General features: G+C 55.1%; 1 protein-coding gene across 3 annotated transcripts; it reads left to right on the forward strand.

Moving 5' to 3' along the window:
• MVK (mevalonate kinase) lies at positions 111–18,769 on the forward strand. Of its 3 annotated transcripts, none has more exons than XM_005691582.3 (11): positions 111–222; positions 1,465–1,556; positions 2,830–2,977; positions 4,072–4,216; positions 5,372–5,527; positions 8,519–8,622; positions 9,225–9,270; positions 12,946–13,036; positions 13,400–13,516; positions 16,900–17,053; positions 18,040–18,769. In XM_005691582.3, the coding sequence occupies exons 2-11, from the start codon at positions 1,479–1,481 to the stop codon at positions 18,189–18,191; spliced, it is 1,191 nt and encodes a 396-aa protein (XP_005691639.1). In that variant the 5' UTR covers positions 111–222; positions 1,465–1,478; the 3' UTR covers positions 18,192–18,769. The 3 variants fall into 3 exon arrangements, with proteins under 3 accessions (XP_005691639.1, XP_017916592.1, XP_005691640.1); XM_005691583.3 differs by lacking the exon at positions 111–222 and adding an exon at positions 234–389; XM_018061103.1 differs by lacking the exon at positions 5,372–5,527 and having other exon boundaries at positions 134–222.

Genomic DNA, 21,091 nt, shown 5'->3' on the forward strand with positions numbered 1-21,091 from the left:
TTCCCATTGGTCCAGGGAAGGATTTGGGCGGGGAAATCCGTGAGGACTTGGTGAACGGCGGCTATTGGCCAATGCTCAAGCCAATTGGTAAAGGGAACTCTCGGCTCGTGCGCTCTGATTGGCTTGGCGGAAGGAAGAAGCCGCCTCACCTCGGGTACCCGCGAGCTCTGGTATGGAGTCTTGGAGCGGCTCGGCTTCGGGAGCAAGCACCTGAGGCGACAGGTGAGAGGTTGGGGTTGCGAGGCGAGGTGACGCGAAGGCCGAGGCCGAGACCCAGAACGACCCCGGACTGGGCTCCCGGCCTCTCAGGCTGTTTCCTCAGCTCTGAGAATCCGTCCTCAGGAGCCGGCGACCTGGAAACTGACAGGATTTTGAATCTCGGACAAGTAGTAGGTCTCCTCACTCGGAGTCTGAATTTCCTTCCCTGAGGAACTGGGGTCATGATAGCACTTAGCTCATAGTTCGGTTCAGCTCTCAAGCTACTGAAGTAAAGCCTTAAATAGATAGTTTTTTTCTTTTCTGTTTTTCAAGTCGCTCAGTCGTGTCCTACCCTTTGCGACCCCATGGACTGTAGCCTGCCAGGCTCCTCTATCCATGGGATTCTCCAGGGAAGAACACTGGAGTGGGTAGCCAGTCCCTTCTCTGGGGGATCTTCCTGACCCAGGGATCGAACCCGGGTCTCTTGCATTCAGGCGGATTCCTTACCGTCTGAGCCATCAGGGTAGCTTTGCATTATTCATAAAAACCTAAAATGTGCACACGCACACCCAGCAAGTCACTTTCTAGGACTCTGTCTTGCAGAGATCCTGACTTAAGTGTGCAAAAAAAAAAAAGGGGGGTGGGGAGGTGTAACAGCTGTTTATCTGCAACTTGTTTCTAATTGTGAAACGTTACAAACAGCCTGAAAATGCCCAGGAAAAAAATTTCTTTCCAGTCCATAATTTCATTTAAATTTCTACCTTTAATAGTAGTACTAATAAAAGCTGGAACCAAAAACAGAGTCAGTAATACCGAACTATCAGTAACTGACTGTGGTGTGCCAGACACTGCTAAGTGTTTTGCTTGCGTTATTTAGTTTAACTTTCTCAGAAACCATTAAAGTAAATAGTTACTGTCCCTGTGTAACTTTTAAGGTTCGTGGCTATTTGATGGCTGTGTGGCTAGCTAAGATGACATCACTGGGGAGCGGTGGGTTCGAACCCAGATTTTTTGGAGAATTATTATTGCTTGGAGAATCCCAGGGACGGGGGAGCCTGGTGGCCTGCCATCTATGGGGTCGCACAGAGTCGGACACGACTGAAGCGACTTCGCAGCAGCAGCAGGCTGACTGCTGCCCCGCACTGCTTTTGGGGCACACAGCAAGTGCTGAATGGTAGCTGCCTTTTTTGTTATAATGGGGTGCTTGAATTAGGGGTTCTCTGAGGTCTGGGGACCTTCCATCCTCTCTCTCTCTTTCCTTTTCAGGACTCCCAGGAGCCATGTTGTCAGAAGTCCTGCTGGTATCTGCTCCAGGGAAAGTCATTCTGCATGGAGAGCATGCTGTGGTCCACGGCAAGGTACAAGGCCCCCTGAACCTTTGAGGATTGGGAACTGCTGCTCCTGGACACTAATCTTTTCTCTTTCTTAAATTTAGTTTTGGCTGCTCTGGGTCTTCGTTGCTGCGTGAGGGCTTTCTCTAGTTGAGGCAAGTGCAGGCTTCTCCTTGCGGTGGCTTCTCTTGTTGTGGAGCACAGGCTGTAGGCAAGTTGGCTTCAGTAGTTGTGGTTTGTGGGCTTAATAGCTGCAGCTGTCAGGGTCCTGGAGCACAGGCTTTGTTGCTCCATAGCATGTGAGATCTTCCTGGAACAGAGATCAAACCTGTGTCTCCTGCATTGGCAGACAGATTCTTAACCGCTGGACCACCAGGGAAGTCCCCTGATGCTAATATATTAAAAAAAATTTTTTTTTTTTTAATTTGACTGTGCTGGGTCGCAGTTGCGGCATGTGGGATCTAGTTTCCTGACCAGGAACCAAACCCAGACCCCCTGCATTGGGAGCGTGGAGTCTTAGCCACTGGACCAGCAGGGAAGTCCGCTGATGCAGTCTTAGAAGAAGCTGAAAGAAAGGCTTGAGGCATAGCCTGGGAGATCAGAGAGGAGGTCAGTTTCTTCCCAGCTGGGCAAAGAAAAGGCAGGTGTTAGGCTCTCTGAAGGACTTCTCTGGCCCACCCAGTAAGATAACAAGAAAATGACACAGAAAGCCATGTGGGCGTAATGAAGTCACTTAGGAAGTAAGCTTCAGTGGAGAAGAGATGAAGTTTAAGGGCTAAACTCTTGGGGAAAATGAATAGGATCCTGCAAAGGAGTCTGAGACATGCCTATTTCGTTTAACTCTTAAAACTGTCCTCATAGTTAAACTTTTATTGTCCTATTTTACAGTTGTGGAAGCTGAGGCTTAGGAGAGCGTTGGCAACTTGTTCAAGGTCCCGCACACCTCGGTAGAGCTAGGAGTGACCCTGTCTGCTTGAACCTAAAGCCATGCTTTTTCTGCTCCTCCCTGCTGTCATTTTTCACATTCTTATATTAATCTTTGAAAACACGGTGATTAGGGAAGCCGTCCCTTGGTGTTGAGAAATTCTGTGTTTTACGTGGGAAGGGAAAAGATATGTAGGTATTAACTCCTAATTGATTGGTAGCGGTTGTGCCTGTGAAGAAGGTGCCAAAGTTGATGAGAATCGTCTGCCAAGGGCACAGTTCAGAGTGGCCCATGTGCTAGTACCTAAGTCAGAAGCCATGCATGTTGCCAACGCCCCCCAGGCTAACTGCTGGTATCATGCCCTTTGTTCTCTAGGTAGCACTAGCAGTGGCCTTGAACTTGAGAACATTCCTCCGGCTTCAGCCCCACAGCAATGGGAAAGTGGGCCTCAACTTACCAAACATTGGCGTCAGGAGGGCCTGGGATGTGGCCAGCCTTCAGCTGCTGGACACCAGCTTTCTGGGTAAGTGCAGGGAGCAGGAACCAGGTGTGGGAAGAGGCTGGGCCCTGAAGAGAAGGGGAAAGAGGACAGCTGGGCTGTCATCCCAGGCTGTCCCTGAGGGACCCAAGGCATGGCACCCTGGGGGTGTCTTCCCTCCTGTCCCCCCTAAGAATAGCTTTATTTATTTATTAATATATTGATTTATTTAAAATTTAAGATTTAAATTCTCCATGTGCTGGCCTTTCCCTTCCACCCAAGCAAATCTCCACCTTTCATATACGCTTGATGTACTTGTCCTGTTCTCACTAATTATGTTTTGGGAGAGGGCAATATTGGGGAAGTGATGTGGCCTTTAGTTTGTGTGTGTGTGTGTGTGTGTGTGTTTAATATTTTGTAGCAATTTTTAAATTACTGGGCAGTCTTTTAAAAATATATCTACATACTTCTTTGGCTGCGCTGGGTTCTTAGTTGCAGCACACAGGATATCTAGTTGCCGCGTGCCGGGTCATTTAGTTGTGACACGTGAACTCTTGCTTGCAGCCTGTGGGACCTAGTTCCCTGACCAAGGATCGAATCTGGGCCGCCTCCCCTGGGACCCTGGAATCTTAGCCATTAGACCACCAGGGAAGCTGCGTGGCCGTTAGTTTTGATACTGTGCCATGGAGGTCAAACCCGGGCCTCTGATACGTGTGTGTGTGTGCACACATGTGTACATGCGTGTGTGTTTGAAAACTACTAGCAATTAAGCCCTTACTACATGCCAGGAGCAGCGCTAAGGGTTTTCTGTACCTTTTTTATTATCTCTGCGACAATCCTGGGAGGATACCCCTGTTACCTGTTTACCCCTCAGGGAAACTGAGGTGCAGACAGATTAAGTCCCCTACTCAAGGTCAGAAAACCAGTCTTTGGCACAGTCAGGACCCACCCAAACCCAGGCCTGCCTGCCTCCCAAGCCTGCAGTCCACCGACAGCCTCGGCTGTGGTGCTCGGGCCCTGAGCCCACGTCTCTCCAGATTCTGCCGCCTGGAATGGCTCCGTTTTTTTGTATTCTGGTGTCTGTAAAACCGCCGAGGCCTTCTCATCCACCTGCGTGCGTTTGTTTGCCTGTGTGACAGGGCACAGTGATGGCGCAGCGCTCACCGCGGAGCATGTGGAGAAGCTGAAGGAGGTGGCGGGCTTCCCCGAGGACTGTGTGGATCCTGAGCGTCTGGCCGTGCTGGCCTTCCTCTACTTGTACCTGTCTATCTGCCGGAGTCAGAGGTATGTGTGCCGCTGGGGCACGGAGCGCTGGGGCGGCCTGCCCCCGAGATTGAGCCGAAGTTTTGGCCGCTAGACAGCACATGGGCTCCTTTCCAGGCTCTGAGTACCCATCAGCTGTCCTTGCTGCATTCCAGGCACCATACTGGTGGTGGTTTAGTTGGTTTTAGTCACTTAGTTGTGTCCGACTCTTGCGACCTCATGGACTGTAGCCCTGCAGGCTCCTCTGTGCATGGGATTATCCAGGCAAGAATACTGGAGTGGGTTGCCATTTCCTTCTCCAGGGGATCTTCCTGACCCAGGAGTCGAACCCAGATTTCCCGCATTGGAGGCAGATTCTTTACTGACTGAGTTACAAGGGAAGTCCACCATGCTAGACCATGTGTGTGTGTGTGTGTGTGTGTCTGTGTGTGTCTGTGTGTGTCTGTGTGCGTGTGTGTCTGTGTCTGTGTGTGTGTCTGTGTCTGTGTGTGTGTGTCTGTGTGTGTGTGTGTGTCTGTGTATGTGTGTCTGTGTGTGTGTGTGTGTGTGTCTGTGTGTGTGTGTGGTCTGCTTTCAGTATTCACAGCAACCTCACAAGAAGGATACCCTCTCCATTTTGTACAGGGAGAAACTGGGACCCAGAGAGTTAGAGACTGTCTGGGCCACATAGCTAGTTAGTAAATGTTGAGAGCTGGGAAGTCAGTTCCGTTCTCTTCAGTTCAACACCTGCCCTTTTAACTCACGCTGCCTCCTTTGGCCTTCCAGTTCAGCTGAACCAAAGCCAGAGTCCGTTCTCGGATCTGCTGGGTGGCTCCTCTGTGCCATGGGCAGGGAGGCATGCTTGTGCCATGTCCCACAGGCTCCAAGGGAGCTCTGTGATTAGCAGAGTGAAGCCTTTGTTACGATAAGATCTGGGTTGTCTGCCCTTGGGGAAGCCAGCTCCTAGAGAGGGACATTCCTGGTTGAGATGGTGTCACGGGGTGATACAGGGCATGGGCTGCATGTGGCTGAGGGTCAGACAGTGTGGGTTCAAACCCTGGGTCACTTTCTAGCTTATATGAGGTTCTTAGCCTTCCCGAGCCTCAGTTTCCTCATCTGTAAAAAGGGGGTGGTGCCAGCACCTGCCTCCAAGGGGTCCTGTGGAGAGTCAGAGCTCTGCCGCCTGGTGTGTTTCAGAGCCCTGCCCAGCCTGGACGTCACCGTGTGGTCGGAGCTGCCTACCGGGGCTGGGCTGGGCTCCAGTGCTGCCTACTCCGTGTGTTTGGCAGCCGCCCTCCTGACCGCGTGCGAGGAGATCCCATACCCGCTGAAGGATGGGGAGGCTGCCGGCAGGTAATCAGGCCCTCCCCCTGCTCCTTGTCCCTCCTGGGCACGGCACCCCAAGCTGAGATCTGTCCCGTGGGCCCCTTACAGCTGGGCATGCTGAGGCGCAGGGTGGCCACACAGCCTGTGGTGGTGGAGTGGGATCTGGACCCGGTGGTCTGAATCTAGAACTTGAGCTCTTTGCCAGTGCCCCCCGCCACCTCATCCCGACCTTGCCTCCTTTGGGTTCAAATGCTGTGGTTTTTTAGAAAGAACCTGAGCCCAGATGTAGGGCAGTGGATCAGATGAGCCATCATGCTTGTCATCAGCTCACTGTGGGACCCTGACCAGCCCACCCTCCCCACTGGGAGCCTCACTCATACCCAGGGGGTCATTGCCAGGTCGCACCAAATGGTTATGACAAACAGCATGCTGAGAAGGAAACACAGAAGGAGCATCTGTCTGGTCAGGACATCTCCCCTCCCGTTGATCTTCATGCCCACAAGGTCGTAGCATTCTCACTGAGTCACTGAGGCATGTCCCGACAGGGCTGTGGCTGTGCCGTTTCTGTTACTTGGGGAAACTTGAGAAACCGGCCCAAGCACGGATAAATGCAGTTTGTCCTGGGAGTCGGGAATGAGGCCGCAGCATCCAGCCTGGCAACTTCTTGCTGAGGCCTGTCCTGGGCCCTCATGGCTCCAGGGAGCCCTCTTGCTGGGGGGCTTCCAGTACCAGCCATGTGGGCCCAGCTGTGCTGTGGGGAGGCTGTGCTGCTTGCCAAGGCCCAAAGCTCAGTTTGGTCCCTGTGGCCACAGTGGGTCCCGGGGCTGTTGATAGGGTTCCCAGTCTGAATTCTCCAAGGCTGCTCTGAAGGGGTCACGTGCCGGGGTGTGGGGGCTGGTGGAGACGGCCTTGGGAAGCATCTGACAGGTAATGAGCGATTGCAGCTGCGGGGGGGCCATTTTTCAGGAATCGCAGTCACATTTGCCTGTTAACTCGCTTCTCTCTGGGTGGGGCTCTGTTTCTTCATCTGAAAAGGAGTGGCTGCACCTGATGAACTCGGGTGGGGGAGCTTCCAGCCTTGACACGTGCTGACTCCAGGGCAAGAGGGTGACGCAGGACAGAGGGGACAGGACCACCGCTCAGTACCGCATGCTGATCGCTGATTGTAGCGCAGAGCAGTGAAGGCCAGGTGGCCTGGGCCCCCCAGACAGACATCTGCCACGGACCGGCAGACCAGCTCCGCCTTTCAAAGGATAAGGGTGGCTGTGGGTGTGTGCACACATGTGCACGCCTGCAGGTATCCAAGTATGCGTGTGGTCTTTCCTGTCCTGCTTCTTTCCACCTGGTTCCCCCACCTCCCGTGAAGACCACCACTGCTTCTGAGAACCTGTAGGGAGAGCAGACCTGGGCCCCCTCCCGCCCCGCCCTGCACCCAGCAGCTCCCAATCAGAAGAAAGAGTCAAGTTTCCTGAGGGGACTGGACCCCAGGCCACGTTCAGGTGCCCCTTCCCCACCTCGCTCCCGGCTCATCTGTGGCCCTGGAAAGGGCCAACTCTTGTCCAGTCCCAGGCACGGCACAGGCTGCACAGCCTCAGGCTGGACTTCTTTGCCCCCACTTCCTGCCTCCCTGACCACCCACCCTGTCCCTCAGGCCCCCCACCCCTTTCCGAATGGGGTGCACTTTGTCCAGTCGGCATTGCACTTCTCGGAGGCTATAGTTAAATACCGGTGACTTCCTGACATCCATTCTGCATTAGACTCCAAGGCTGCAAGCACTCAGGGACCACGTCTGTGTGCGGTTAGTCACAGGTGTGTAGTATAGCTCAATGTATATTGAACAAGTGAGCAAGTGAGTCTCGTCAGCATCCCAAAGGTCAATAGTTACAAGCTCAGGTTCCGATGAGCAGATGTGGTTCCGATGTCACCGTGAGTGGCACCGTGGTCTTGGGGATGCTGTTTCACCCGTCAGGGCCTCAGTGTCCTCTTCTGTAAGAAAGGGAGTGGTGACTGTGGTGACCTCCCTGAGGGGTTATTGTGAGGATTAGGGAGAGCCTGTGACACAGTAGCTCTGAGCAGTGTTGACTGTTAATCGTAGTTTCACAACCACTGGGTGAGTCTCAGGTCCATAAGATCCTCCTCTGATCCTTGAGGAAAGAGGCTCAGAGAAGGTAATTGACTTGCCCAAGGTGCCAAAGCAAAGGAGTGTATGGACTGGGCTTGGAGTGACTCCAGGACAGACACCCCAGGTGGAATACACACCGTTCACTGGGCGTTTTGCAGAGCACCAGTGTGCTTTTCCATCCCACGACGTCCTCTGTGATTTGACACCTTTATCCCTGTTTCCCGAAGGAGGACATTGAGGGTCAGAGGTGACGCAGCTGCTCAGGGATGCCCAGTGAGACGGCGGCAGGATGGGTTCACACCAGCTCCCTGCTTAGTCCACAGCTCAGTTGCACAACGCCCAGCAACTTCTGTTGGGTCTCGGGGCAGGGACTGGACAGAAGGGAAACAAGAGCTGAGAGAGAGGGCGGGGCAGTGGGGCTGAGCACGTGTCCTCTTGTGGTCCTTGCAGGTTTTCAGGTGATACTCACTGTCATAGTGAGTCCACACCCCTTCTGGGGAGGAATCCAGAGAGGTCTGGGGCTAACGGGCCCACATGCCTGCTGAGCCTGTGCGGAGGCAGGAGTTACGTTCCTCCAGAGGGGGAGAGTGGGCTTAGAGAGGGCAGGCAAGGGGCCCAGAGTCCTTCAGCTCAGGAGAGGCAAAGCAGAGCCCCATGAACCCCAGGCTTCGAGTCTCTCTGCTTCACAGGGCAGGAGCACTCTTCAGGGCCGGCTTAGCTGGGGAGGCTCAGAGCTGTCTGTCTGTCTTCTTTCTCAGTTTGGGGGCCCAAACCACTTTGCCTTTTGGTCTCCAGCAAGCCCCGCCTGTGACCCCGGTCCTCTGCTGCCCTCAGTGACTCCCAGCTCCCCATTCACCACTGTGGATGTTAAAGACAAATCTCTGTGTCTCCTTCAGGTGGACTGAGGAGAACTTGGAGTTAATTAACAAGTGGGCCTTCCAGGGGGAGAGGGTGATTCACGGGAACCCGTCCGGAGTGGACAATGCTGTCAGCACCTGGGGTAGGTGCTGCTTGGGGCCCGCGTGCTAAGTTTTTATTCTTTTAGAAATTCTCCTGACAGGCGTAGCTGCCCAGACTCTGTGGATTTGGGATGAACATAAGAGTCCATGCGTTCTGAGGAAAATATCATTTTCCTGATAGGAGGGGGGCAGGGGGAACCTCAGGGTTTCCCACCTTCCCGATCCAAATTTCTAGGGGTGGGCCAGGGCCTGGGAAGCTGTGGTTTCAGTGAGACCCCCGCCCCCGGGGGTCCAGAGGGTGCAGCTGTGGAACCACTGCCATGGGGGCTGCAGACCACACGAGCCGGGCTCCCCTCTGGGGAGGGCGCCTGCTCACTGCCGCTGGGTGCCCTCTGGCCCCACCTCCACCGCATCACCGTGCGGCCTGTCCAGGGGAGCCTGGACGGAAGGAAGGGATCCCCGGCCCTGAGCACGGAGCACCTCCACGCCCTCCTGGGCCTTTGGTCCTTGAAGCTGAGATGCCTCGTTGCAGGGCTGAGTCTGTTATGGTGACACTCTCCCCCACCCCAATCCCACCCCTTTCCCAGGAGGCCCAGATACAGAGCTTTTCCTGCGACTTTAACCCACCCATTCTTCTCTTTAGGAGGAGCACTCCGATACCAGCAAGGGAAGATTTCGTCTTTAAAGAGGTAATTCTAGGGGAGCCGCAGCTTCTGCATCTGGTGGGCGACGGGGAGCCCCATTTCTTTGTGAAGGAACCCGGGGCAGGTGCCCCTGGGCATTCCCCTCCCCCATGTGGCCCCAGAGGCCGTGGGCGTGAGGAAGCCTGCTCTTCCCTCTCCACTTTGGCTCTGAAGTTGCCGAGAGATCAGAGGGGGTGGTCAGGTGAGGCTGGGCCATTCCCCTTCCAGAATGCGGCTGTTCCCCCAGACCCTCCTTCAGTTGCCAGTTCACCATCCATCCGTGTAGTGAACAAGAAGTGATTCCTTCTTGTGTCTAGCTGACCCTACCCTAGGACCCTCGGTATAAAAATGGATCTCAGACGTAGTTCTGGATGGTTAGAGACAGACGTGCACACTTGGGCCACCAAAAGATGCCGTGGCAGTTGCTGTAGTGACGGCACCATGTCTGAGCAGGACTGGAGCCCCCAGGAGGCTCGTGGCAGGCCGAGGGGCCGGGCGCTCGGCGACTCTCAGCCTGCTGTCGATTTCCTCCCTTCCTCCTTCCAGAGGCGCTGGAATTGCAGATGTGTGTATTGAATTCCAGTGCGTCTGCTCTGCTTTCAGCGTGGGACCGGCAGGGGCAAGGCGTGAGCCTGCGGCCAGAGGAGCAGGTGCCTCCTGGCTGTCCCGAGCCCTCCCTCATCAAAGGGAGGCGGCGGAATGATGGTTGTCCCAGGGCACTCTGCCACCTTGTGGGGGCGTTTCCCCACGCTGAGGGTCCTGGGGCCTGCTCTCACCTTCTGCACCCAGAATGGTCTTCTTGGCGGCCAGACGGCAGGTCCCGGACCTCTGCTGCCTCCAGTCAGGCTGCTGCATTTGGGGCTCAGGGGCCTGGCAGGCCGTGGTGTGGACCCCTTCTCTCTACATCTGTAGCTTCTCACCCCTGCTCTGTCGGCTTCCAGAGGCCAGACCTGCCTTTCTGAGGCTCCAGGTCAGCATTCCTTTAGCCTCAGCACTGTGGGCATTTGGGGCTGGAGAATTCCTTGTGGGTGGACCCGTCCTGGGCAGCGAGGGATGTTGAGTAGCTTCCCTGGGCTCTACCCACGAGAGGCCTGTAGCCCCTCCCCCGTCTTCAGTGCAGCAACCAAAGATAGCTCCAGATGTTGTCACACAGCCCCTGGAGTGCAAGTCCCCTGAGTGACAACCCCTGCACCACACAGAGGAGGGAGCAGGGCCATTCAGAAGGGTGGAGTAGCTTCCTCTGGCTGCTTATGGAAGCGATGAGGGGGAGAGAATGGGAGGTCTGGCCCTCAACGGTCAGTGGCTCTGCTGGGTGGCCTGAACCTGCACGCGTGAGATCAGGAGCAAGGGTGGGAGGCTGAGTGTCTGGGCCCGGTCCGCCCGCAGCCCACGGTCTCTCAGAGGAGACAGTCGTGATGTCGATCTGAAACAAAGGTGTTCTTAGGGCTCTAAGTTGTTGGGGCTGACAGCAGGGAGGTCACCATCGGGCTGCAGATCTGGGGAGTCCTTCACGGGGCAGGGGCAGGTGTCTTTCCTGCGAGCCTGTTGTATCCTAAGCCCTGAGCTGGGCCCTGGGCACAGAAGACCAGTGCAGATGTGGCCGAGCAGGTGATCAAGAGTGAGCAATGGAGGGTCTCCCAGGCACGGGAGATGGGGGAGAGGCCCAAAAGTGTGTGCAGTTGCGGAGGGGCAGGGGGCAGCAGGTGCTCTGAGGTCCCAGGGTCCAGTTGGAGCCTGGCTCTGCTGTTTCCCTGCTGTGGGCGCTTAGGTGAGTCATTTCCCCCAAGGCCTCTGTCTTCTCATTTATAGAATGGGACTCCTAGGCATGGGAGTCCATGGCAGAAATGGTTATCTGCCAGGTGCTTTTTACTCTTTCCTGACGAAATTCATCCATCCAGTCCATAAGTATCTCTGAACAACTACTGGGTGCTGAGGTCTCAGCAGGGAACCCAAAGTCCCACCTTCATGGAGCCCCCACTTTGTGGGAGGAGACAATCCCTGGACAGTTGTCTCTGTAAGGGCACAGCAGGCTATCCCCATGGCCTTAGTACACAGGAGAATGATGGCTGGGGTGTGAAGGAGCAACTGGAGCCCTCTGCCTGGATGGCATCTGAGCAGAGTGCCAAGGCCGGGGGCAGGTCCCTGGCAGCAGAGATGCATGTGCAGAGGCCCTGAGGCAGGAGTGGAGCTGAAGTGTTGAACAGTAGCTAGGAGGCCAGGGTGGGTGAGTGGAGTGAGCTCCAGGGACAGGGGAGATGAGATGAGCTTGGCGATGTCACCCAGCCCAGATCACACAGCACTTAGAGGATGTGGCCTGGGGGTGGTCACTGGATGTCACAGGAGTCCTGAGTTTTGTGGGGCTGGCAGGGCTGGCAGGAGGCCTGTTTGCAAAGAGCTTTATTTAAGAGAGATGAAGACATGATACCCAGACTCCTCCCACTCCGATAGATGGGGACACAAAGCAGGCGACCGACCTTCGTCACTGGCTGCAGGGCGCCACGGTGAGCAGATGGCAGGTTCTCTGAGAAGCCGGGAGGCCAGACTCCACATTAATCCTGCCCGTGGCTTAAGGAGAAGCCCTTTACCCCCAAACCACGCATGGTGCTTCACAATTTTAAAAAAATGCATTGTTTGCCAAGTGGATCAAGACGCAGCCTCCCAAAACGCCGCCCTTTTGAGGAACGGCTTCTCTTTAAAGGGAAGAGAAAAGCCAAATAGAATGTTCATCTTTGGTAAAGTTTAAAAAAAAAAAAAGCCAGCCTCCAAGGCTGAGAATCAATATTAATTTCATGGGCTTATGGGCGGTGAGATCAAGCTGGTTTCTGGCAGCCTTTCCCAGCCCTGCTGGACTTTACAGTCTCGATCAGTGAAAAGAAAAGCAAATAAAGGTATCAGGGGCCTGTCTGTCTGCAGCTGTGTCCGGCCAAAGCTCATTCAGGTCCTCCACCCCTGTCCCCAGCCTCAGGGCTGTGTTCTGAAAGGCATACGAGATGACAAGAAACAGTGGCTTAAGTCCCCAGAGACAGCCAACCACAGGGACCACTGGGGCTGTGGTTTTAGGAGGGATTGATTATAGAGCCCAGAGGGCAGGTGAGGTGGTGCTGGCAGGCCAGCTGGGCGTGGCCGCCCCGGGGCATCCGCTCTCCTACCTGGGCGTGACTGACTCCTGACCACACCTGGGGTCCTGCCAGGTCTGGGCACCAATGAGGCAGGGCACAAACAGGCTCAGGACACTGGGACCTGACTCTGCCCACCTGTGACTCATCCCTGGTCCCGGGGCTTTTTGATTCTCCAGCACCCTCCCCTCCAGCTCCCTGGGGTGGCCCACAGGACAGAGCCTCAGCCCCTTCTTGTACCCTTGGTGGTGGCGCCTTTGAACTTCTAACTCCACACATGCCGGGCCCTCTGTCTGCACATTCATTCGAGGTTGAAACGACTGAATGGAGAGTGAGTCACAAGCCAAAGGAAAACAACTGTCTGCCCAGGGGCCAAAGCGGGGATGCAGCTGTGGGCACCCACAATTGGGCATCAGGAACCCTGCTTCCCAGACCTGTCTCTAGCTTACCTCCCCAGGCCTCCGCTTCCTGCCCTGGGTCAGGGTGGGGTGGAGTCCAGGGGGGGCCCCAGCCCTGGCCCAGCTGCCCCATCCTGGGCTCACCTTGGACCCTCTTTGCCCTGCAGGCCACCGGCTCTGAAGATCCTGCTGATCAACACCAAAGTGCCTCGCAGCACCAAGGCCCTGGTGGCCAACGTCAGGAGCCGGCTGCTGAAGGTGCTGCTAGTTCCACTCCCGGGAGTGTTCCCAGTGGGGCCACGACACTCAGGTTTGGGTGTCCGAGCCCTCCCTCTGCCTCCTGGGTTAGTGGGAGGAAGGGGCAGGGGGAGCAGGAACTTGGGGAGGCTCCGTGCATCCACAGCCCAGCAAGGAGGCAGGACAGGAATCCTTAAACATCCTGCCTTTGCAGTGAGAACCTCCTTTCTGCTTGGGTCCGTGGTGGCCGGGCAAGGCAGGGACCAGGCCCAAAGGAGAGGGGTTCCATCAGAGGATGGGTGTGGGCTGTGGGGACACCTTCGCCCTCCACCAGGTGTCTGCTGACCCCTAGGCCTCACGGGCCCTCGCTTCCTTTCCCTGCAGTTCCCGGAGATCGTGGCCCCTCTCCTGACCTCCATAGACGCCATCTCCCTGGAGTGTGAGCGGGTGCTGGGGGAGATGGCGGCGGCCCCCACCCCGGAGCACTACCTCGTGCTGGAGGTAAGAGCCCACCTGCAGGCTCAGGGTCCCCCACCCACGGCACTGTCCCAGGCAGGGGCTCCCCGTCTGTGCTTGGAATCCCCGGGAGCCAACGCACAAAGGCTGGGCCTGGAGCCTGTGTACACACCCATGAACACGTGGGTCTTCTCTTGAAGCTCTTCCCAAGTGATTGGGAGCAATCAAGGGAACACAGACAGCCCTGAGCGTGGTATCTAGTGTGTGATAAGTGCAGTAGGACGGGTTTGGGGTCATGCGTGTAAGGACATAGTCCCCCGTAATTCCAGGGGCGATTTCTCCCCTGGCCACTTCTCTCCTGCTCTGTTTGCTGCATGCATCTAGTTAGTACTAAATACATCGAGTTCACGCAGTAGCTGTCTCTCACTCAGTGTGCTGTGGATCAGACATGGTCTGAAATCTTTAATCAGTGCTCCAGCCCCAACCCTTTGCCTAATTCTAGCTTAGCAGTTGAGACCTTGGGATTTCATCAGGCCCACATCTGAATCCTGGCCTCACTGGAGTGTCTTAAGAATGAAGTGAGATCCCACGGGCGACACAGGAGCACAGTGCCCGATGAGCCACCAGCTCAGCCAGAGGGCGCGGGCTCATTCCCAGACCTGGCCCATCTGGCCCAGTGACTGTGGACTGGCATTAAAAAGCCACCTGGCTTCCATGGAAGAACCAGAGGATCTGGCAGGCCCGGCCAACATGGCTGTGCAGCAGCGGGTCAGCCGGAGGTGCCCAGGGCGCCACCCCGAGAGAGGCCCTGGGGTCTCCGTTTCTCCGCATTCCCCAGCACTTCCTGATCATCGCCCACAGCCGCTGTACCCCGTGCCTGGGGCCTTCCCGTCCTGCTGTAGGCGCTGAGTCTGCAGCCCCTGTCATGAGTGGGAGCTGGTACTCTGCATGTCTCTTCACAGATGATTCCTCACTTAATCCTCCAGCAACCTACCTGTGAAGTGGGTACATTGCCACCCTGTTACAGATATAAACACCAAGATCTAAAGCGAATGACTTTCTCTGAGGTGTTTCAACAAGTGAGTGGCTGAGCTGGGAGTCACTGACTTGTTTGTGTATTCCTTTAGTCAGCTTTTCTTTTCTTTGGTATCACTGCACAGCTTGCAGGATCTTAGTTCCCTGACCAGGGACTGAACCTCGTCCAGGGCACTGAAAGCACCAAATCCTAACCACTGGACCACCAGGGAATCTGCCCACCAAAATTTTTAAGAAGTGTATACTCCAGGCTCGGTGCAGGGACTCCATCGAATTCATTTCCAGGCTTTTGCCCTCATTCCCCCAGCCATCTCCCTCCATCCTTCCAGCCTTTTCCCTCTGGTTCTCAATTCGTTTCACGTAGAAAGGAAGGGAATACAGTCCTCCTGAGGAGGAAATTAATAATGATGGAGTGCTGCCTAAAATACACCCCGTTGAGCCCCTGGAGAATGCCTCGGAACAGCACGTCGATTATACACTGTGTATATTTTTGGCTGCGGCAGCCGCTGAAATGTGCAGCTTGCCTCCCGGACAGCTCTGCACTCAACGCCAGCAAGCTGTTCTCCTGTGTCACAGCCTGTCATCCGATCCTTGACAGACTTTGGATTAGAATGTGACAGGTGTCTGGAACCTGCCTTGGCAACATGACACCTGGTGCTCAGGCACTGAGAGAGGCCCCAGAAGTTTCCCCTCCCCTCCAGCCCCCAGGACCGGTGAAAGACACCCAGGGCTGCCACCGGGCCATCACCTGTGTCTGCTTGTTTGTCACAAGTGCTGGGGTGCGGGAGGCAGGCTGCCGGGGAGAGGCAGACACGACCCTGCCCGACGGCCCCGGGGAAGGGGAACCAGGTGGGCCTCGGCACACAGCCCCATAACGGGCATCCTCCCAGAACCCCGGGGTAGAGCTGTGCGCTGTGCAGCCGCACACAGCAAGGAGAGGGTGGCGACAGGGAGGCCAGGGGTGCTCCCAGAGGCGAGAGACGCGCGCGTCACACCAGGCAGAGCCAGCTTCTGGTGCCGGCTCAGCCCTGACAAGCTCAGCAGCCTTAAGTACACTACTCTCCCCTCTGAGCCTCAGTTTTCCCCTTTGAAAAATGGGGATACTGGAAATGCAGCATAAAAGTACCAACAGCAGCTGACATTTGCCGAGCACTTACCTTGTGCCAGGCTTCATGGGAAGGATGCCTAATTCCATCCTCCTGGCAGCAAGGCAGATACTCTTAGAATCCCTGTTTCACAAGGGGGAGCCTGGGGGCTTTCCAGGTAGGACAGTGATAAAGAATCCACCTGCCAATGCAGGAGACTCAAGAAACTCAGGTTCGATCCCAGGATGATCCCCTGGAGGAGGAAATGGCAATCCACTCCAGTATTCTTGCCTGGAGAATCCCATGGACAGAGGAGCCTGGAGGGCTACAGTCCACAGGGTCACAAGGAGTTGGATACAACTCAGCACACAAACTGAAGCTCAGCTGAAAGACCTCATTCCAAGACATGCAATTAAGAAGTGTCCGAGCCAGAATGCAAACCCAGGCTCACCTGCCTTCAGATCCCATGTTCATAACTGCCCGACAGCAGGGAATGGAGCTCATTCTTAGAGCCCCAGCATCTAACAAGGTGCCTGGTGTTTTGATGGGATTTCCTGACACCACTGGAGTAAATGAAATATAAATAGGGAATGCCTGGGCAGTGGAGACTGTGAGCTTTTTTATTCCATCAACCTGCCTCTTGGTTGATCTGCAGGAGAGCAGAAATTTTATTATCCATAATCAGAGAAATCTGAACATTGAGCAATTCTGCCAACTCGTGACCTAGTTAGAACTATACACACCCGTTCTTCTGAAAGTCGGTTCCTGAGGAAGCAGTAGGATAGCATATTACTTGAGACTTCTTCCGCAAATGCCCCAAATCCATCTCAACCAGGCTTTAACAGAAAAGGCATTTGCTGCTTCTAAATGAGACGGCCAGAGGAGACAGCTTCAGGCATAGCTGGATCCAGGGGCCAGGACAACCTAGTCTGAAATGTCTCTCCGTCTTCAGTGTTATCTCTGAGAACATATGCAGGGAACATAACTCCAGGGGCGTGTCTCTGAGGTTGGCCAGTTTTAGCAGCTCCAGTGGAAAGAGGCAGAGTAAACCGTGGGAGGGCTCTCATTGACCAGTCCCCATGGCCAGAGCCTTCCACGGCCAGACCTGGGACGTGCTCACCGACAGCTCCATCCCAGCCCTACTGGGAGTCCTGCAGGAAGGAGAGGGTCTCTTTTATCAGTGCAGGACAGCGTGCTGGGCAGTCAAAGCCTTTTGACGTCTCAAACCAGCGGCTGTCAGATGGATGGGGCGGGCCCAGGACCTCAGCCTCAGGCAGGCCAAGCTGGAACAGAGAACTTTCTCCCCAGGAGCTCATTGACATGAACCAGCACCATCTGAATGCCCTCGGTGTGGGCCATACCTCGCTGGACCGGCTGTGCCAGGTGACCACGGCCCACGGACTGCATAGCAAGCTCACTGGCGCGGGCGGCGGGGGCTGTGGCATCACGCTCCTCAGGCCAGGTACCCAGGGGGCGGGCAGGGTTGCCAGCCTGGACTCGCACAAAGTGTCCACGCAGGCAGTTCCTGGGGGAGGAGGAAGCCTGTGAACAGTCTCACCTCTGCTGTGTGGCCTTAGTCAAGAGAATTAACTGCTCTGGGCCTACATAACATCTAGTTTATGTAAAATCATTGCCTAGATTCAAGGAGGCGAAACATGCAGAGAGTCTGGCACAGGGCTTGTTCCTCCCATCTCCTTACCTGCCAAGCTAAGCACAAGCTTGAGAAATAACCAAGGCATTGTCACATCTACCGTCACCGCCACCACTACCGGCCTTGCATCCCCTCTGTCTCCTGATGTGGCCAGGACGGGAATGACCCTGCTACAAGAGAAACATGTCTCTATCCTCTCTGGCCTTCGGGGAAAGAGCAGGGCTGAGGAGCGGGCTTACAGCAGCACGCCCTGTGCTGGGGCGTTGAGTCACCGCTGCTTTCAGTCGGCTTCCTTCCTGTCTCCTCCTTCCTTTTCTCGTCCTGCTCTCCCCCTTGCTTTGCTGTAAGCCCACAGCGGACCCCTTACCCTCAGTAGGACTCCCAGGCCTCAAGGAGTTGCCACATCCCAACTTTGGCTGACCACAACTGTGAAGCCTAGTTCGGGGCAGTGACGATAGTGGGAGAATATTCCTGGTGAGTGTGCGGTGCACTGGGCCAGGCCCTCCAGCTGTAGTAGCCCATGTCAACCTCTCCGTAAGCCTTGAAGGGCAGGTCTCATTGTCAGCCCCAACCCCAGAGGAGAAGATGAGGCTCAGAGAGGGGACATCATTTGAGGCCCCACGGCCAGGTTCCACATGACTCGGGGGTCCATAACCTTGGAGGATGCCAGGCTTGGCATTCCAACAGGAAGACCAGTCCCCTGCCTGTGCCGCAAGCAGGGCTGAACGCTCTCCAAGGGAGAATGTTCCCCGAGGGAGCTGATGGTTGGAGTGACCTGCTGCCCTTCCTCCCTGCAGATCTGGAGCGGCCGGAGGTAGAGGCCACGAAGCGGGCGCTGAGCGGCTGTGGCTTTGACTGCTGGGAAACCAGCATTGGTGCCCCAGGTGTGTCTGTCCACACGGCCACCTCCCTGGACGCCTCTGTCCAGCAAGGCCTGGACAGCCTCTGAGAGGAGCCCACACAGCAGCAGTCCCACCATGAAGCCCCCTCCCAGATTATTCCAGGCTCTGGAGTTGGCTTCTGTGCTGGCCAGTGGGCGCCCAGCTCCTGACGCTGATGGGAGGCCCCCAGCCCCTCTGTGACACCCCTCCCGCCAGCCGTGCCCCGCGTTCCGCACCGTGAGCCAGGCTGCCTGGAAGCCATGGTCTGTGTTCTACAACATTCTCGAGCCAGCCCATCAGTGGGGTGTATGTGGTCGTCTGAGACAAGAGGGCCTCTTTCCCGGCCTCCCAGAAGCTTCCACGGACCCACAGACTCCCTGACCGAGCTGCTTGGATGCCACATGCAGGGGTCTGGTTCCCAGAGCAGTGGACCTTCTCCCTCCCTCCACTTCTGTACTCCTGCCTGTCTGTCTCACCCCCCCCCAGAAAGCCTTCCTGGGGTGTTCGGGTGATGGTCTTTGCCTTCTGCCTTCCATGTGGCCTGAGGGTTGGCCGAAGGCAGGGTCGATGTGCAGTACCTTTTGGTCTGTATCTGAAGGGGTTTCAGAAAAGATGGCAAAGGGGAAATAAAAAGATCTTGAGTAAACAGTGCTTCACTCACTTCTTTCCATGTCTAGAAAGATGGGAGGGTCTGGTAGTCTCCATTGCCCATACCTGCCCCCTCTCTCCTATCCCTTCTCCAGCCACTTTCTTAGTGGAAAGAAGGACTTTGGGTCATTTGGTTGTCTGTGTCCATGGGATAGGGCAGGGTTTCTCCAGATGGCCCTGGTGGACAGGATGGATGCCCAAACATCAAACAGCCTGTCAGCGCAGCTTCAGCTCGCTTTTCTAGAAAGGGGGATTTTAAACTTGCTAGCTCAGGAGGAACTTCCTAACTCATATATACTTAGAGCTGATTCACATTGTTGTATAGCAGAAACTAACAACATGGTAAAGCAATTATACTCCAATTAAAAAGCAGAGACATGACATTACCAACAAAGGTCCATCTAGTCAAAGCTGTGATTTTTCCAGTAGTCATGTATGGATGTGAGAGTTGGAATATAAAGAAAACAGAGCTGAAGAATTGATGCTTTTGAACTGTGGTGTTGGAGAAGACTCTTGAGAGTCCCTTGGACTGCAAGGAGATCCAACCAGTCCATCCGAAAGGAAATCAATCCTGAATATTCATTGGAAGGACTGATGCTGAAGCTGAAACTCCAATACTTTGGCCACCTGATGTGAAGAACTGACTCACTGGAAAAGACCCTGATGCTGGGAAAGATTGAAAGCGGGAGGAGAAGGGGACAACAGAGGATGAGATGGTTGGATGGGTTTACTGATGTGATGGACATGAGTTTGAGTAGGCTCTGGGAGTTGGCAATGGACAGGGAAGCCTGGCATGCTGCAGTCACGAGGTCGCAAAGAGGTGGACACAACTGAGTGACTGAACTGAACTGAAAAAAAAGTAAAAAGTAAAAAAATAAACTTCCTAACTTCTCAAATTGTGAGCATGCACTAATTCGCAGACTTTTGTAAGAAATGGAAACGGGGAGGGAGGTGGGAGGGGGGTTCAGGATGGGGAACACGTACACCCGTGGCGGATTCATGACAGTGTATGGCAAAACCACTACAATATTGTAAAGTAATTAGCCTCCAATTTAAAAAATTGATATTCAAAAAATAAATAAACTAATGGTTAAATTAAGAAAGAAAAAAAGAAATGGAAACAAAATCTGCTGGCTTTGGGTTGTGGAATATTCCTTCCTCTCTAAAATTGACTGGGTGGGGAAAAGAGACTTGAGTGCTGGTAGCCAGTGTCTGGCACCCACCGGGCCCTATTGGAACTTTATATTGCAAGTCAAGGCTCTTTATGAAATGTCAGAATCCACCCAAAACCTCTAGTAGCCAGCACATTGCCACCCACGGCTCTGGGAGCCCTGGGTCGAGAAGGTGGGGGCGCTGGGGCAGAGTGCAGGATTTGGTTTAAATGGCTCTGTGCTTCTGCCCTTGGCCACTAGGGGGCAGCTGGCTTCTTTCCCAGTGTCTTCAGGGGTGGGTGGGTAAGAGCAACCTTACAGGAGTCTCTCTACCCTCCCACAGATATCAGGGTTCTGCTTTTCTAGGTTCTGCCTGGGGTCACTGCCAGGAATCAGGGCACTGGGAAGAATGTCTGCCTCAGCTTAACGTGTGAAAATGACCCCGGCATCACTGACCTGTCTCCGGCCTTCAAAGCAAATAAAACATAAAATGATATCAATACCGGGTCTTACTACGTGTGGGGCACTGTCCTAAGTACTGTTCCTCAGTCATCTCTTTTTACCTACCCCCAATCTTGAAGAATAATTGCTAGTCCCATTTTACAGATTGGGAAACTGAAGCTCAGGTCGAGTAACTCATCCAAGGCCACACAGCTAAGCAGCATCTGAAGCAGGATTCCACGTCAGACGGTCTGACTCCAACACCAGCCCCCTGCCCCTCTGTGCTTCTGCCTAAACACAGGTTTGTTGTGATTCTTGCTGTTTTCCACGCTCGGGCTCCTGATTTCCTGCGGACGCTGGTGTACTTAGTCAGAGTGGACCTGGGCCTGGGTGTTTTTTGCAAGCTCCCCACACGGTTTGAATGAGCAGTCAGGGCTACACGATGCCTTCTCAGGGCTGATGCTGGTTGACAACATTCCCGCAGTGCGGGAGGTGGGCCTGCGAGGAGAGTGTCCAGAGGCCGAGGCCTCAGAACCTATCTGCTCCTTGAGACCCTCCCTCTTCCTCCCTGGGGACCGGGTGTCTCTCCTGGAGCATGAGCCAACCCGTTACCCTTGCCCCACCAAAGCCGCCACCTGGCACGCCTTGGCCTGCAGCCTCCATCACTGGCCACCATATGGGCCTGGGGGCTCCCACTCCTGGCCACCTGTCTTTGATGTCACATTTGC

This window comes from Capra hircus, chromosome 17, assembly GCF_001704415.2.
Source record: "Capra hircus breed San Clemente chromosome 17, ASM170441v1, whole genome shotgun sequence".
NCBI lineage: Eukaryota > Metazoa > Chordata > Mammalia > Artiodactyla > Bovidae > Capra > Capra hircus.